Below are 15681 nucleotides of genomic sequence, written 5' to 3'. Positions count from 1 at the left end.
CTGCGGGGCCAGACGGATTACCAGGACGTGTACTCAAAGCATGTGTGGACCAACTGACAAGTGTCTTCACTGACATTCAACCTCTCCCTGACCGAGTCTGTAATACCTACATGTTTCAAACAGATCACCATAGTCCCTGTGCTAAAGAAAACAAAGGTAACCTGCCTAAATGTTTACCGCCCGTGGCACTCACGTCGGTCGCCATGAAGTGCTTTGAAAGAATGGTCAGAGACCCAGGAGGGGTGCGTGCTTCGTACAGGAGGGGTGTGTGCTTAGTCCCCACCTGTACTCCCTGTTCACCCACGACTGTGTGGCCAAGCACGCCGCTCAACACCATCATTAAGTTTGCTGACGACAAAACAGTGGTAGACCCGATCACAGACAACGATGAGACAGACTATAGGGAGGAGGTCAGAGACCTGGCAGTGTGGTGCCAGGACAACAACCTCTCCCTCAATGTGAGCAAGATGTAGGAGCTGATCGTGGACTATAGCAAAAGGAGGGCTGAACAGGCCCCCCATTAACATCGATGGGGTTGAAGTGGAGCGGGGTCAAGAGTTTCAAGTTCCTTACTGTCCAGATCACCAACAAACGATCATGGTCCTAACACATCAAGAGAGTTGTGAAGAGGGCACGACAACACCTTTTCCCATACAGGAGACTGAAAATATTTGTCATGGATCCCCAGATCTTCAAAAGGTTTGAAAGCTGTACCATCGAGAGCATCCTGACATCACCACTTGCATCACCACGTGGTTTGGCAACTGCTTGGCATCTGACCATTAGGCGCTACAGAGGATAGTGCATACAGCCCAGTAAATCACTGGGGCCAAGCATTCTGACATCCAGGATTTACCTCGACTAACCTGACTTGCTACCGGTACCCCCTGTATATTGGCCAAAGCATTTGATACGGTAGAAATTTACACCGACAACATAGCTCAGGCGGTAGGAAGCTCTCTCATCCATTTATTTACATATGATACAGTCTTATACTCAACTGGCCCCTCCCCGGATTTTGTGTTAAATCCTCTACAACAAAGCTTTCTTGGTGTCCAACAAGCTTTCTCCACCATTAACCTTGTTCTGAACACCTCCAAAACAGGCCATGTGGTTTGGTAAGAAGAATGTCCCTCTTCCCACAGGTGTTATTACTACCTCTGAGGGTTTAGAGCTTGAGGTAGACACCTCATACAAGTACTTGGGAGTATGGCTAGTCCTTCTCTCAGCACATATCAAAGCTGCAGGCTAAAGTTGAATCTAGACTTGGTTTCCTCTATTGTAATCACTCCTCTTTCAGCCCAGCTGCTGAACTAACCCTGATTCAGATGACCATCCTACCCATGCTAGATTTTGAAGACATAATTTATAGATTGGCAGGTAAGGTGCTCTCGAACGGTTTACCATTCGGCCATCAGATTTGTCACCAATGCTCCTTGTAGGTCCCTTCACTGCACTATACTCCTCTGTAAACTGTGCATATCTGTATACCCGTTGCAAGACACACTGGTTGATGCCTATGTTTAAAATCCTCTTAGGCCTCAGTCCCCCTATCTGAGATATTTACTGCAGCCCTCATCCTCCTCATACAACACCCGTTCTGCCAGTCACATTCTGTTAAAGCTCCCCAAAGCACACACATCCCTGGGTCCCTGGGTTGCTCCTCTTTTCACGAGCTCCAACAAACACTCGAACTGGACAGTTTTATCTCAATCTCTTCATTCAAAGACTCAATCATGGACACTCTTACTGACAGTTGTGGTTGTGTGATGTATTGTTGTCTCTACCTTCTTGCCCTTTGTGCTGTTGTCTGTGCCCAATAATGTGTGTACCATGTTTTGTTGTCATGTGTTGCTGCCTTGCTATTTTGTTGTCTTAGGTCTTTCTTTATGTAGTGTTGTGTTGTCTTCCTTGTTGTGATGTGTTTTGTCCGATATGTATATTGTATTTATTTTTAAATCCCAGGCCCCCGTCCCTGCAGGAGGCCCTCTGGTAGGCCGTTGTTGTAAATAAGAATTTGTTCTTAACTGACTTGCCTAGTTAAATTAAAGTCAAATAAAATAAATATAGCTTCATTATTGTTATGTCATTTTCTTGTTACTTTTTGATGTGATTTAGATGTTTAGTAAATATTTTCTTAACTCTATTTCTTGAACAGCATTGTTAGTTAAGGGCTTGTAAGTACGTATTTCACTGTCAGGTCTACACCTTTTGTATTCGGCGCATGTTACAAATAACATTTGATTTGAACTCATTAAGGGAATATTGACAGAAATAATTATCTGTCTGACTTTGTCTCTGTTCAAGGCAGTTTGATTTATTGAAAGGTATGAGTGTTTTTAAAAAACTTCATTCCTTTTGCAGCTAGCTGCTGGCTTTTCCTTTTGTGTTCAACTATTCATTTGAATGGAACAGCCTAACAGGGATAAACATTTAATCTGTCATCAGATTTCTTGTTCTGAAAAGGCACAGTGTGTCAATAGGGGGATGGGTGACCTGACCTGGGTAAAATATTTCCCTTGTGATGGAGGGCTGGGCGTCCCTGCATAACCCTCTCCTGGGGGCCCGTCCAGGGTGTGGACTCTGGCAGGGTGCCCACGGCTCAGCTCGCCCAGCATGGTGAGCTGCTCTAGGCTAGGGCTCTGATTTAAAGTTTACAACGTACTGTAGGTGCACAGGGCGAGAGAAAATTTGGAGTAATCAAGGTGACAGACAGTGACTAATTCAATACTGCCTTGCACACTCTTGCCTACATCTAGCTGATATAGGGTTGCAAACGAGAGGTTCTATTGGACAAATTCAGGCACACTATACAGTGCATTTGGAAAGTATTCAGACCCCTTGACTTTTCTTTATTCTAAAATTGATTCAATTGTTTATTCCCCCTCTAATCTACACACAATACCACATAATGACAAAGCAAAAACTTTTTTGGAAATGTTTGCAAATTTATTCAAAATAAACAACTGAAATGTTACATTTACATAAGTATTCAGACCCTTTACTTTGTACTTTGTTGAAGCACCTTTTAGCTGCGATTACAACCTCATGTCTTCTTGGGTATGACCCTACAAGCTTGGCACACCAGTATTTGGGGAGTTTCCCATTCTTCTCTGCAGATCCTCTCAAGCTCTGTCAGGTTGGATGGGAACGTCAGTTATTTTCAGGTCTCTCCGGAGATGTCACTCAGGAACACTCAGAGACTTGTCCCAAAACCACTCCTGCATTGTCTTGACTGTGTGCTTCGGGTCGGTGTCCTGTTGGAAGGTGAACCGTAGCCCTGTCTGAGGTCCTGAGTGCACTGGAGCAGGACCTCATCAAGCATTTATCTGTACTTTGCTCTGTTCATCTTTCCCTCAATCCTGACTAGTCTCCCAGTCCCTGCCGCTGAAAAACATCCTACAGCATGATGCTGCCACCACCATGCTTCACCGTAGGGGAGGTGCAAGGTTTCTTCCAAACGTGACGCTTGGCATTAAGGCCAAACAGTTCAACCTTGATTTCATCACACCAAAGAATCCTTTAGGTGCCTCTTGGCAAACTCCAAGCAGGCTGTCATGTGCCTTTTACTGACAAATGGCTTCCGTTGTGCCGCTCTACCATAAAGGCCTGATTGGTGGAGTGCTGCAGAGCTGGTTATCCATCTGAAAGGTTCTCCCATCTCCACAGAAGAACTCTGGAGCTCTGTCAGAGTGACCATCGGTTCTTGGTCCCCTCCTTGACCAAGGCCCTTCTCTTCTGATTGCTCATTTTGGCCGGGCAGCCAGCTCTAGGAAGAGTCCTGGTGGTTCCAAACTTCTTCCATTTAAGAGTGATGGAGGCCACCGTGTTCTTGGGGATCTGCAATGCTGCAGACATTTTTTGGAACCCTTCCCCAGATCTGTTAATCAAAACTATCCAGTGTTGTAGCTCTACGGACAATTCCTTCGACCTCATGGCTTGGTTTTTGCTCTGACTTGTGCTGTCAACTGTGGGACCTTATATAGACAGGCGTGTGCCTTTCCCAATCATGTCCAGTTAATTGAATTTACCACAGGTGGGCTCCAATCAAGTTGTAGAAACATCTCAAGGATGATCAATGGAAACAGGATGCACCTGAGCTCAATTTCGAGTCTCATAGCAAAGGGTCTGAATTAGTGATGCACCAATATGACATTTTTGGTCGATACCTATATCTGATATTTTCATTGCCAAATTAAACCAATACCGATAACCAATATTAAACGTTCTTGCGGCCTTTTTTTGCATTCTAGTACAATTAAAAAGCTAACACAACATATGGACGCAGTGGTCTAAGGCACTGCATCTCAGTGCAAGAGGCGTCACTACAGTCTTTTGTTCGAATCCAGGCTGTATCACATCCAGACGTGATTGGGAGTCCAATAAGGTGGCGCACAATTGGCCCAGCTTTGTCCCGGGTTTTGCCGGGGTAAGCCGTCATTGTGAATAAGAATTTGTTCTTAACTGACTTGCCTAGTTAAATAATGGTTACACACGCGCACGCACACACACACACACCACTGACCAAAAAATAATTTTGTTGTCATTTACGTATGTCCCCATTACCAGAAAAACATAATCAAAACTTATTTCTTTCACTTACTTGCTGTGCTGTTGCTTTGTTCAGTCTTTTCATTCTCAATCAGGATTTCTATGGAACACCATTTGGGTCTTTGTGTGTCAAAAAATATATAACACTATAACACTATTTGACCAATAACACAAACACAAGATATATACAGTATATAACACTATTTGACGTGTCAAATAAGCTTGTTGACCAATCAGGACCTGAATATGACTGCATGCCACATAATAATTTAATGTGTTCATACATTTTTTACGTAGTTATTACACATTGATTACACTATCACTCACATTTCATATGTCATAATGATTCATCAATATGTATGCTCTGATGCTGGTAAAGTTAGCAAACTATATAGCTACAGTTGGTGTCATCTTTAAAAAAAACAAATTTATAAGACAGGTCTTATTTGATCAATGGTGGTCGGACCCATCTATGTGAAGCTAACCACAATAAGGATTAGCCACAATAGTGGACTTTGCGGTTAGCCTTTAAAATTGAATGTGATACAAATGAATACAAATAGTAGAATTATGCCATAATTGAATAGATCATGCTAAACGAGGTTGGAATGTTGTTTATATAAAATTAACAGAAGACAATAATTGTTTAATTTGCAAAAATCTGTTGAAATCACACTGGATGTATTATACTTTAGAATTGCACTGTGGGCATATTGCGGGACTCTGAAACAACTGTGAATTGAGCCACATTTATTGTCAACCTATGTGTATTGAACACTATTCCAGAGGAAAAACAATACTGAGTGGATGTTTTGGAGTCTGATACCTCTGAGGACGACGTTGGGGAAAAATGTATTGAGTAGACTGAAACCCCATTTCATTGATCCCCAATCCTTAGGTAAGTTGTACAGAGCAATATGAATGTCAATACACATAATGGGCTGACTGGGGAGGTGATTTCACAGTCAGTCTCGCGATTAGAGCTACAATGCTAAAATTTGCGTGAACTCTTCACAGTTGTGTTCTGTGGATGTCACCGAGTAGACTGATATCCCATTTCATTGTTTCACATTCCAACCTTTTTTAACATTATCCACCAATTGTAAACTTCTGCATCACTGTGTAACTCCGGTAGGGCAACATCTGAAAAATAACGCACTTGGTAGTGTGTACCGGTGATCGACCAGTCGGGGAAAGCCAACATCGCTCATGACAGAGAACTGTTGATTGTCAAGGGCAATGAATTGCATTAGAGTTGTCTCACTGAATTTTATTACTCTTTCAAATGACTGCTCAACTTGTTTACTGCTCGATCCACACAGCAGACATTGTGGGCTGGGTTAGAAATGCTGTGTTGCATGTGTTTTCCATGGCGTCATTACGTCATATACAGTGGGGCAAAAAACGTATTTAGTCAGCCACCAACTGTGCAAGTTCTCCCACTTAAAAAGAAAACAATCCAGAAAATCACATTGTAGGATTTTTTTATGAATTTATTTGCAAATTATGGTGGAAAATAAGTATTTGGTCACCTACAAACAAGCAAGATTTCTGGCTCTCACAGACCCGTAACTTCTTCTTTAAGATGCTCCTCTGTCCTCCACTCGTTACCTGTATTAATGGCACCTGTTTGAACTTGTTATCAATATAAAAGACACCTGTCCACAACCTCAAGCAGTCACACTCCAAACTCCACTATGGCCAAGACCAAAGAGCTGTCAAAGGACAACAGAAACAAAATTGTAGACCTGCACCAGCCTGGGAAGACTGAATCTGCAATAGGTAAGCAGCTTGGTTTGAAGAAATCAACTGTGGGAGCAATTATTAGGAAATGGAAGACATACAAGACCACTGATAATCTCCCTCGATCTGGGGCTCCACGCAAGATCTCACCCCGTGGGGTCAAAATGATCACAAGAACGGTGAGCAAAAATCCCAGAACCACACGGGGGGACCTAGTGAATGACCTGCAGAGAGCTGGGACCAAAGTAACAAAGCCTACCAACAGTAACACACTACGCCGCCAGGGACTCAAATCCTGCAGTGCCAGACGTTCTTAACTGCAGTGCCAGAGAGCATTTGGATGATCCAGAAGAAGATCAGGAGAATGTCATATGGTTAGATGAAACCAAAATATAACTTTTTGGTAAAAACTTGTCGTGTTTGGAGGACAAAGAATGCTGAGTTGCATCCAAAGAACACCATACCTACTGTGAAGCATGGGGGTGAACACATCATGCTTTGGGGCTGTTTTTCTGCAAAAGGACCAGGACAACTGATCCGTGTAAAGGAAAGAATGAATGGGGCCATGTATTGTGAGATTTTGAGTGAAAACCTCCTTCCATCAGCAAGGGCACTGAAGAGGAAACGTGGGTCTTTCAGCATGACAATGATCCCAAACACACTGCCCGGGCAACGAAGGAGTGGCTTCGTAAGAAGCATTTCAAGGTCCTGGAGTGGCCTAGCCAGTCTCCAGATCTCAACCCCATAGAAAATATTTGGAGCTGAAAGTCCATGTTGCCCAGCAACAGCCCCAAAACATCACTGCTCTAGAGGAGTTCTGCATGGAGAAATGGGCCATAATACCAGCAACAGTGTGTGAAAACCTTGTGAAGACTTACAGAAAACGTTTGACCTCTGTCATTGCCAACAAAGGGTATATAACAAAGTATTGAGAAACTTTTTGTTATTGACCAAATACTTATTTTCCACCATAATTTGCAAATTAATTCATTAAAAATCCTACAATGTGATTTTCTGGATTTTTTTTCTCATTCTGTCTGTCATAGTTGAAGTGTACCTATGATGGAAATTACAGGCGGAGAACTTGCACAATTGGTGGCTGACTAAATACTTATTTGCCCCACTGCTAATTGACATCAATTGGAGGTGTACATGTGGATGTATTTCAAGGCCTACCTTCAAACTCAGTGCCTCTTCGCTTGACATCATGGGAAAATAAAAATAAATCAGCCAAGACCTCAGAAATGGTAGACCTCCACAACTCTGGTTTATCCTTGGGAGCAATTTCCAAATGCCTGAAGGTATCACGTTCATCTGTACAAACAATAGTACACAAGTATAAACACCATGGGACAAGCAGCCGTCATACCACTAGAGATGTACGTACTTTGGTGCAAAAAGTGGAAATCGATTCCAGAACAACCGCAAAGGATCTTGTGAAGATGCTGGAGGAAACAGGTACATAAGTATCTATAGCCACTGTAAAACAAGTCTTATATCGACATAACCTGAAAGGCCGCTCAGCAAGGAAGAAGCCACTTCTCCAAAACCAACATAAAAAAGCCAGAATACAGTTTGCAGCTGCACATATGGACAAATATCGCACTTTTTGGAGAAATGTCCTCTGGTCTGCTGAAACAAAAATAGAACTGTTTGGCCATAATGACCATCGTTATGTTTGGAGGAAAAAGGGGGAGGCTTGCAAACCGAAGAACACCATCCCAACCATGAAGCACGGGGTGGCAGCATCATGTTGTGGGGGTGCTTTGCTGCAGGAGGGACTGGTGCACTTCACAAAATACATGGCATCATGAGGCAGAAAAATTATGTGGATATATTGAAGCAACATCTGAAGACATCAGTCAGGAAGTTAAAGCTTGGTCGCAAATGGGTCTTCCAAATGGACATTGACCCCAAGCAAGTCAAGGTATTGGATGGCCATCACAAAGCCCTGACCTCAATCCCATAGAAAATGTGTTGACAGAACTGAAAAAGCATGTGTGAGCAAGGAGGCCTACAAACCTGACTCAGTTACACCAGCTCTGTCAGGAGGAATGGGCCAAAATTCACCCTACTTGTTGTGGGAAGCTTGTGGAAGGCTATCTGAGATGTTCGACCCAAGTTAAACAATTTAAAAGCAATGCTACCAAATACTAATTGAGTGTATGTATACTTGAAATAAATTAAAGCTGAAATAAATCATTCTCTACTATTATTCTGACATTTCACACAAAGTTGTGATCCTAATTGACCTAAATCAAGGAATTTTTACTCTGATTAAATATCAGGATTTGCGAAAAACTGAGTTTTAAAGTATTTGGCTAAGGTGTATGTAAAGCTCCAACTTCAACTGTATGTAAATAAGGTCATCTTTATTTTTTATGAATGTGCATTTGTTTTTCTAATAACCTGTTTTCACTTTGTCATTATGGGTATTGTGTGTAAATAGATTAGGTTTTGTTTTTTAACGTATTCCATTTTAGAATAACTGTGGAAATAGTGAAGGGGTCTGAATTCTTTCCAAATGCTCTGTATATGCAAAAGTATGTGGACACCCCTTCAAATTTGTGGATTTGGCTATTTCAGCCACACCTGTTGCTGACACCTGTATACAATTGAGCACACAGCCATGCAATCTCCTTAAACAAACATTGGCAGTGGAATGGCCTTACTGAAGAACTCAATGACTTTCAACGGGGCACCGTCCTAGGATACCACCTTTCCAACAAGTTAGTTTGTCAAATTTCTGCCCTGCTAGAGCTTCTCCGGTCAACTGTAAGTGTTGTTATTGTGAAGTGGAAATGTCTAGGAGCAACAACGGCTCAGTTGCGAAGTGGTAGGCCACACAAGCTCATAGAATGGGAACGGCGAGTGCTGAAGCGAGTAGCGCGTAAAAATAAATACAGACTCACGACTTTCAAACTGCCTCTGGAAGCAATGTCAGCACAAGAACTCTTGGCCGAGCAGCCGCACACAAGCCTAAGATCACTATGCGCAATGCCAAGCATCGGCTGGAGTGCTGTAAAGCTCGCCACCATTGAACTCTGGATTAGTGGAAACGCGTTCTTTAGAGTGATGAAACACACTTCACCATCTGGCAGTCTGACAGACAAATCTGGGTTTGGCAGATGTCAGGAGAATATTAGCTTCCCAAATGCATAGTGCCAACTGTAAAGTTTGGTGGAAGAGTAATAAAGGTCTGGGGCTGTTTCTAATGGTTCGGGCTAGACCACTTAGTTCCAGTTAAGGGAAATCTTAACCCTGCAATATACAATTACATTCTCGACAATTCTGTTCTTCCAAGTTTGTAGCAACAATTTGAGGAAGGCCTTTTCCTGATTCAGCATTACAATGCCCCTGTGCACAAAGCGAGATCCATACAGAAATTGTTTGTCGAGATCGGTGTGGAAGAACTTGACTGATCTGCACAAAGCCCTGACCTCAACCCCATCGAAACATTTGGGATGAATTGGAAAGCCAACTGTAAGCCTGGCCTAATCACCCAAAATCATTGTCCGACCTCACTAATGCTCTTGTGGCTGAGCGGAATGAGATTTTACATACCTGTTAGTGAGCATTTCTCCTTTACCAAGATAATCCATCCACCTAACAAGTGTGGCATATCACGAAGCTGGTTAAACAACATGATAATTACACAGGTGCACCTTGTGCTGGGGACAATAAAAGGCCACACTAAATGCCAAAGATGTCAAGGGAGTATGTTTTGAGGGAGTATCAGTTGGCATGCTGACTCCAAAAATGTCCAACAGAGCTACTGGCAGGGAATTGATTCTCCATTTCTCTATCATAAGCCACCTTCAACATCGTTTTAGAGAATTTGGCAGTACGTCCAACTGGCCTCAAAACCGCAAACCATGTGTATGGCATTGTGTGGGCAAGCGGTTTGCTGATGTAAACATTGTGAACAGAGTGCCCCATGGTTGCGGTGGGGTTATGATATGGGCAGGCATAAGCTACGGACAAGAACACAATTGCATTTTATCGAATAGCAATTTGAATGCACAAAAAATGCCGCAATGAGATCCTGAGGCTCATTGTGAAGCCCTTTGTCTTATGGTGTCTGTACAGATACAGATACCTTATCTGGTACAGTCATGGGAATACAGATGCATATCTGTATTCCCAGTCATGTGAAATCCATAGATTAGGCCTAATGCATTTATTTCAGTTGACTAATTTCCTCCTATGAACTAACTGTAACTTAGTAAAATCTTTGAAATCGTTGCATGTTGCGTTTTGTATTTTTGTTCAGTATATGTTTATCTCTGTTTTGTTCTGTTTGCTTCCGCTTAAGGTATGTTTTTCAACAAACTCAGTGGAATGAATACACCCCTGATCACACGCAAACACAGTTCACTTTCATAGCAGCCACATACAAACAGCATACTCATTTTACTAATTGTGTAATTCCTTCTCACATCTACATGCTTTCCTCCTCTTACCTTTTCCCTTCGCTTGTAGACTTCAGTGTACAACAAACACATCAGCTGTCTGTGACCAGGTGAAAAAACCTTTCGAAGCCAAACCTTCATATCATAACCACTGACCGCTACACACAGCCTACATTGTTGTCTCTATATTAGCTAACTTCATAGTCAACTTAGCCACTAGAACTAACTCGTTAGTAAACCCGCTACAATCATGCAGTACAGTGTACAGTCAGCAAAAAGTTTAGCAGTTGCACCTGTGGGCCCCAGTGGCAATAATGAATTAAACCAAAAGCTTACCTTGACTTGGAAGGGTTCCAGTGTTGGATAGCCATAGCCAGCTAGCTAACATAGCATCCCTCTCTGCCGTTTTTTTGAGTAGGCTAAACTAGCTAGCTGCATTCACTAGCTAAGTCAAAGTGAAAAGAAAAATACATGTATCTCTCGCTCTTGCTTCTCCTTCATTTTTCAATTTAATTAATTTGTTCAAAACGGTTAAACTATTGTCTTTCTCTCTCTTAGTCAACTACATTTGATGCACTGCAGTGCTAGCTAGCTGTAGCTTATGCTTTCAGTACTAGATTCATTCTCTGATCCTTTGATTGGGTGGACATCATGTCAATTCATGCTGTAAGAGCTCTGATGGGTTGGACGATGTCCTCCGGAAGTTGTCATAATTACTGTGTAAGTTTATGGAAGGGGTGATATCCATGAGCTTCCTCGGTTTTGTATTGAAGCCAATGTACCAAGAGGAGGACGGAAACGAGCTTTCCTCCGGCTAAACCATGGCGCTACCCTACAAAGTGCTGTTAAGGCTACTGTAGACTGTTACAAAACAGTGTGTTTTAATCAGTTATTTGGTGACGTGAATATATTTAGTATAGTTTTTATAAAAATGAATACTTTTTTAATGTTTAACTATTTTTATGAAATTCACTGAGGAGAATGCTCCTCCACATTCTCATCTGAAGAGCCTCCACTGGTTTATATGGTCATTACTCAATAAAGCATCAATCTTATTTCTTGAAAAACCCTATTCCAGGACCAGGCTAGATCTGTGAAAGGCTGATAAGGAGCTCATTCCAGCGTCATGGAAACAGTGGGCCTGGCACAGTAGCTTTACACAAACACAGCTGAGCTGAGGAAACCAGATAATACAGCTGGAGCTGCCAGCCACTCACGTTTTCAATCTCACTCTCTCTATCTCTCCGTTCTGAGAATCGGTCAGTCTGTTAGGAGATAAAGAACAGGGGGAAATTCACTGCTCTCTTTGTCTGGGAAGATTAACCAGGAAATGGGCTCCTGTCACTGTTCTATCTCTTCATCTGACAGCCATTCACTGAGAGAACACTGACGCTCACCCGGACCGCTGGTGTGATTAAAAAGACCAATCAATATTTCCGTGCTTATCTCGTTTAGGTTGGCATGGTAGCATTGATTTGATAAATCAACGGGGTGGAGGAGATAGTGGAAATGTAGCTTTTGGCAATGATTGATACCGTATGTTCTCGTGTAAAATTGATTTACAGCTTGAGGTAGGGAAAAACTAAGGGGATGTGGCTGACATGCAAACTGATATATAATTTCCAAATTTGTTTGCATTAAGGTAAGAGTCAGTAGGTAAGGGTCAGCTGTCAATACAATATCAGATTTACATAAGTATTCAGACCCTTTCCTCAGTACTTTGTTGAAGCACCTTTGGCAGCGATTACAGCCTTGAGTCTTCTTGAGTATGACACTACAAGTTTGGCGCACCTGTATTTGGGGAGTTTCTCCCATTCTTCTCTGCAGATCCTCTCAAGCTCTGTCAGATTGGATGGGGAGTGTTGCTGCACAGCCATTTTAAGATCACTCCAGAGATGTTCGATCAGGTTCAAGTTCGATCTCTGGCTAGGGCAATCAAGGACATTCAGAGATTTGTCCCGAAGCCTCTCTTGTGTTGTTTTGGCTGTGTGCTTAAGGTTGTTGTCCTGTTGGAAGGTGAACCTTCGCCCCAGTCTGAGGTCCTGAGCACTCTGGAGCAGGTTTTCATCAAGGATGTCTATGAACGGAGCAAAGTACATATTTCCCTCGATCCTGACTAGTCTCCCAGTCACTGCCACTGAAAACATCCCCACAGCATGATGCTGCCACAACCATAGGGATGGTGCCAAGTTTACTCCAGATGTGAAGCTTAGTAGTTAGGCCAAAGAGTTGGTTTCGTCAGAACAGACAATCTTGTTTCTCATGGTCTGAGAGTCTTTAGGTGCCTCTTGGCAAAGTCCAAGCGTGCTGTCATGTGCCTTTTACTGAAGAGTAGCTTTCGTCTGGTCACTCTACCATAAAGGCTTGATTGGTGGAGTGCTGCGGAAGTGGTTGTCCTTCTGGAAGGTTCTCCCATCTCTACAGAAGAACTCTGGTCACCTCCCTGACCAAGGCCGATTGTTCAGTTTGGCCGGGCGGCCAGCTCTAGGAAGAGTCTTGGTGGTTCCAAACATCCTCCATTTAAGAGTGGAGGCCGCTGTGTTCTTGGGGACCTTCAATGCTGCAGAAATGTTTTGGTAACCTTCCCCACATCTGTGCCTCGACACAATCCTGTCTCGGAGCTCTACAGACAATTCCTTTGACCTCAATTCCTTTTGCTCTGACTTGTGCTGTCAACTGTGGGACCTTATATAGACAGGCATGTGCCTTTCCCTATCATGTCCAATTAATTGAATTTACCACAAGTGGACTCCAATCAAGTTGTAGTAACATCTCAAGGATGATCAATAGAAACAGGATGCACCTGAGCTCAATTTCGAGTCTCATAGTAAAAGGTCTGATTACTTATGTAAATAATATATTACTTTTTTATTTTTTATTATAAATTTGTACATAAAAATCTAAAAACCTGTTTTCGCTTTGTCATTATGGGGTATGTATGGATTGATTAGGAAAACATTTGGAAAAAGTCAAGAGGTCTGAATACTTTCCGAGTACACTGTAGATGAGATAATAGACAAAAAGTTCAATCCTGTTCTGTTTTACATGTAATTAATACTTTCATTGAATGTTGGAAAGTGCATCACATGTGGTTAGGCCTCGTCTCTCATGACAGCCTCAGCTGATTTCGTTCTGGGTGCTGAGGTTGGGTTTGGCTTGATATGTGTTGAATTGAAAGGACATTGATTTGTCATTTTGTCCATTTAAAACATGGTATTGGTCCTCAGTATCAAGAGAGTTGCCAGAGGATGGATGATGTGTTTCAGTCCTACAGATATACAGTATAATGTCCTTTGCTAGTCCTTTGCTGTTCACTCTTTTATTATGGGACCAGGCTGCTTTATCCAGCTTTTTGTTCATAATTAATGTGAATATATTTTACCTACCATCTCAGGGCACCTCTCCAGTTTCTCATTGCTTTACTAATTTCAAATGTATATACTGTATCCTATTTGCCCCCAGGTGGTAAGGGTAGGTAACAACACATCCGCCACGCCGATCCTCAACACGGGGGCCCCTCAGGGGTGTGTGCTCAGTCCCCTCCTGTACTCCCTGATCACTCATGACTGCACGGCCAGGCACGACTCCAACACCATCATTAAGTTTGCCGATGACACAACAGTGGTAGGCCTGATCACCGACAACGATGAAACAGCCTTTAGGGAGGAGGTCAGAGACCTGCCCATGTAGTGCCAGGATGACAACTTCTCCCTCAACGTGATCAAGACAAAGGAGATGTTTGTGGACTACAGGAAAATGGGGACCGAGCATGCCCCCATTCTCATCAACAGGGTTTTAGTGGAGCAGGTTGAGCTTCAAGTTCCTTGGTGTCCACATCACCAACAAACTATCATGGTCCTAATACACCAAGACAGTAGTGAAGAGAGCACGACAAAGCCTATTCCCCCTCAGAAGACTGAAAAGATTTGTCATGGGTCCTCAGATCCTTAAAAGGTTCTGCAGCTGCACCATCGAAAGCGGTTAGAAAGAGAACTGAAGGGCAATGTTTCACAAAATCGATTCTTGTTTTGCAACTGTGGACACAACCAATGGTTTTGGTCTAAGTATTATGAAGCCATGAGGAAGGTTCATACTACAGTAGTTGCATTAAGACACTTTCAAAGGTATTGTTTATGTAATACTGCTGTTTAAATGACTGTCAAGATGAAAATGTTGAACGAGAGAGTAATAAAACAAATGATAGACAGTGACTCCAGAACAGAGGTGTCAGCAATTTGAGGAAAGGTTTCCTTGTTCTCCAAAGGGGCATGAAAAAGCTATCTTTGCCAAGAGGACATTTTTAAACGCAACCAAGACAACCAGCATTTTAAAAAGCATGAGGCAAATGGGAGCTGAATATACTGGGTCTCTTTCTCGAGCAGGCTATTCTTTTAACAGGCCATTTTGAAATGTGCTGATGTGTGCTTGGTTGCCAAGAACTCATTAATCATAGGATGGTTGGAGGCTTCAGATGGAAGAGTTACCATGAGTAAAGATAAAGATAAAGAAACCAATCCACTGATCCACAATCCGGCTACCCCAGTTACACGACTAAGGCACAGAATATTCATGCATGTTTTTAGGATTTATAGGGTTCCTGTTGTTCATCACAACAATCACCATGGAGTTCAGTTACTGGAAAGACAGTCAGCATGTTGAGTAGCTAGAAAATATAATAAATGGTATTCCACACAATCACTCCTTTATCTTCCTTCAAGTTACTTTATTCTCTCCAAATGATCTCTCCAGTTTTTAATTATCTTCAAGATGTTTCGGTCTTCTTCTCCTGCAGGCTTCCTTGTTCAGTGTGGAATGCTAGCGGACCGGTGGCGAGCCGAGGCTGAAGGAGCATGGTGAAGCACCAACCCTTGCAGCAGGTCTATGAGAAGCAGCTGTGTTTGTCCTTCCTCACTGGGATCTATGGCTGCCGCTGGAAACGCTACCAGCGTTCACATGACGACAGCTCCAAGGTGAG

The 15681-nt window shown here is 42.7% G+C and overlaps 1 protein-coding gene across 5 annotated transcripts in view; it reads left to right on the top strand.

The window, feature by feature from the left end:
• LOC118391188 (glycerophosphodiester phosphodiesterase domain-containing protein 5-like) overlaps positions 1-15681 on the top strand; it is a 62098-nt gene that overhangs the window by 6239 nt on the left and 40178 nt on the right. For all 5 annotated transcript variants that reach the window (XM_052457919.1, XM_035782307.2, XM_035782305.2 and 2 more), the window contains one exon: positions 15499-15676. In XM_052457919.1, coding sequence (XP_052313879.1) covers positions 15557-15676 — 120 coding nt within the window. In that variant the 5' untranslated portion in view covers positions 15499-15556. The remainder of the gene's footprint in view (positions 1-15498; positions 15677-15681) is intronic.

Source organism: Oncorhynchus keta, chromosome 12 (assembly GCF_023373465.1).
Source record: "Oncorhynchus keta strain PuntledgeMale-10-30-2019 chromosome 12, Oket_V2, whole genome shotgun sequence".
NCBI lineage: Eukaryota > Metazoa > Chordata > Actinopteri > Salmoniformes > Salmonidae > Oncorhynchus > Oncorhynchus keta.
This window is presented reverse-complemented; position numbering and strand designations above follow the sequence as displayed.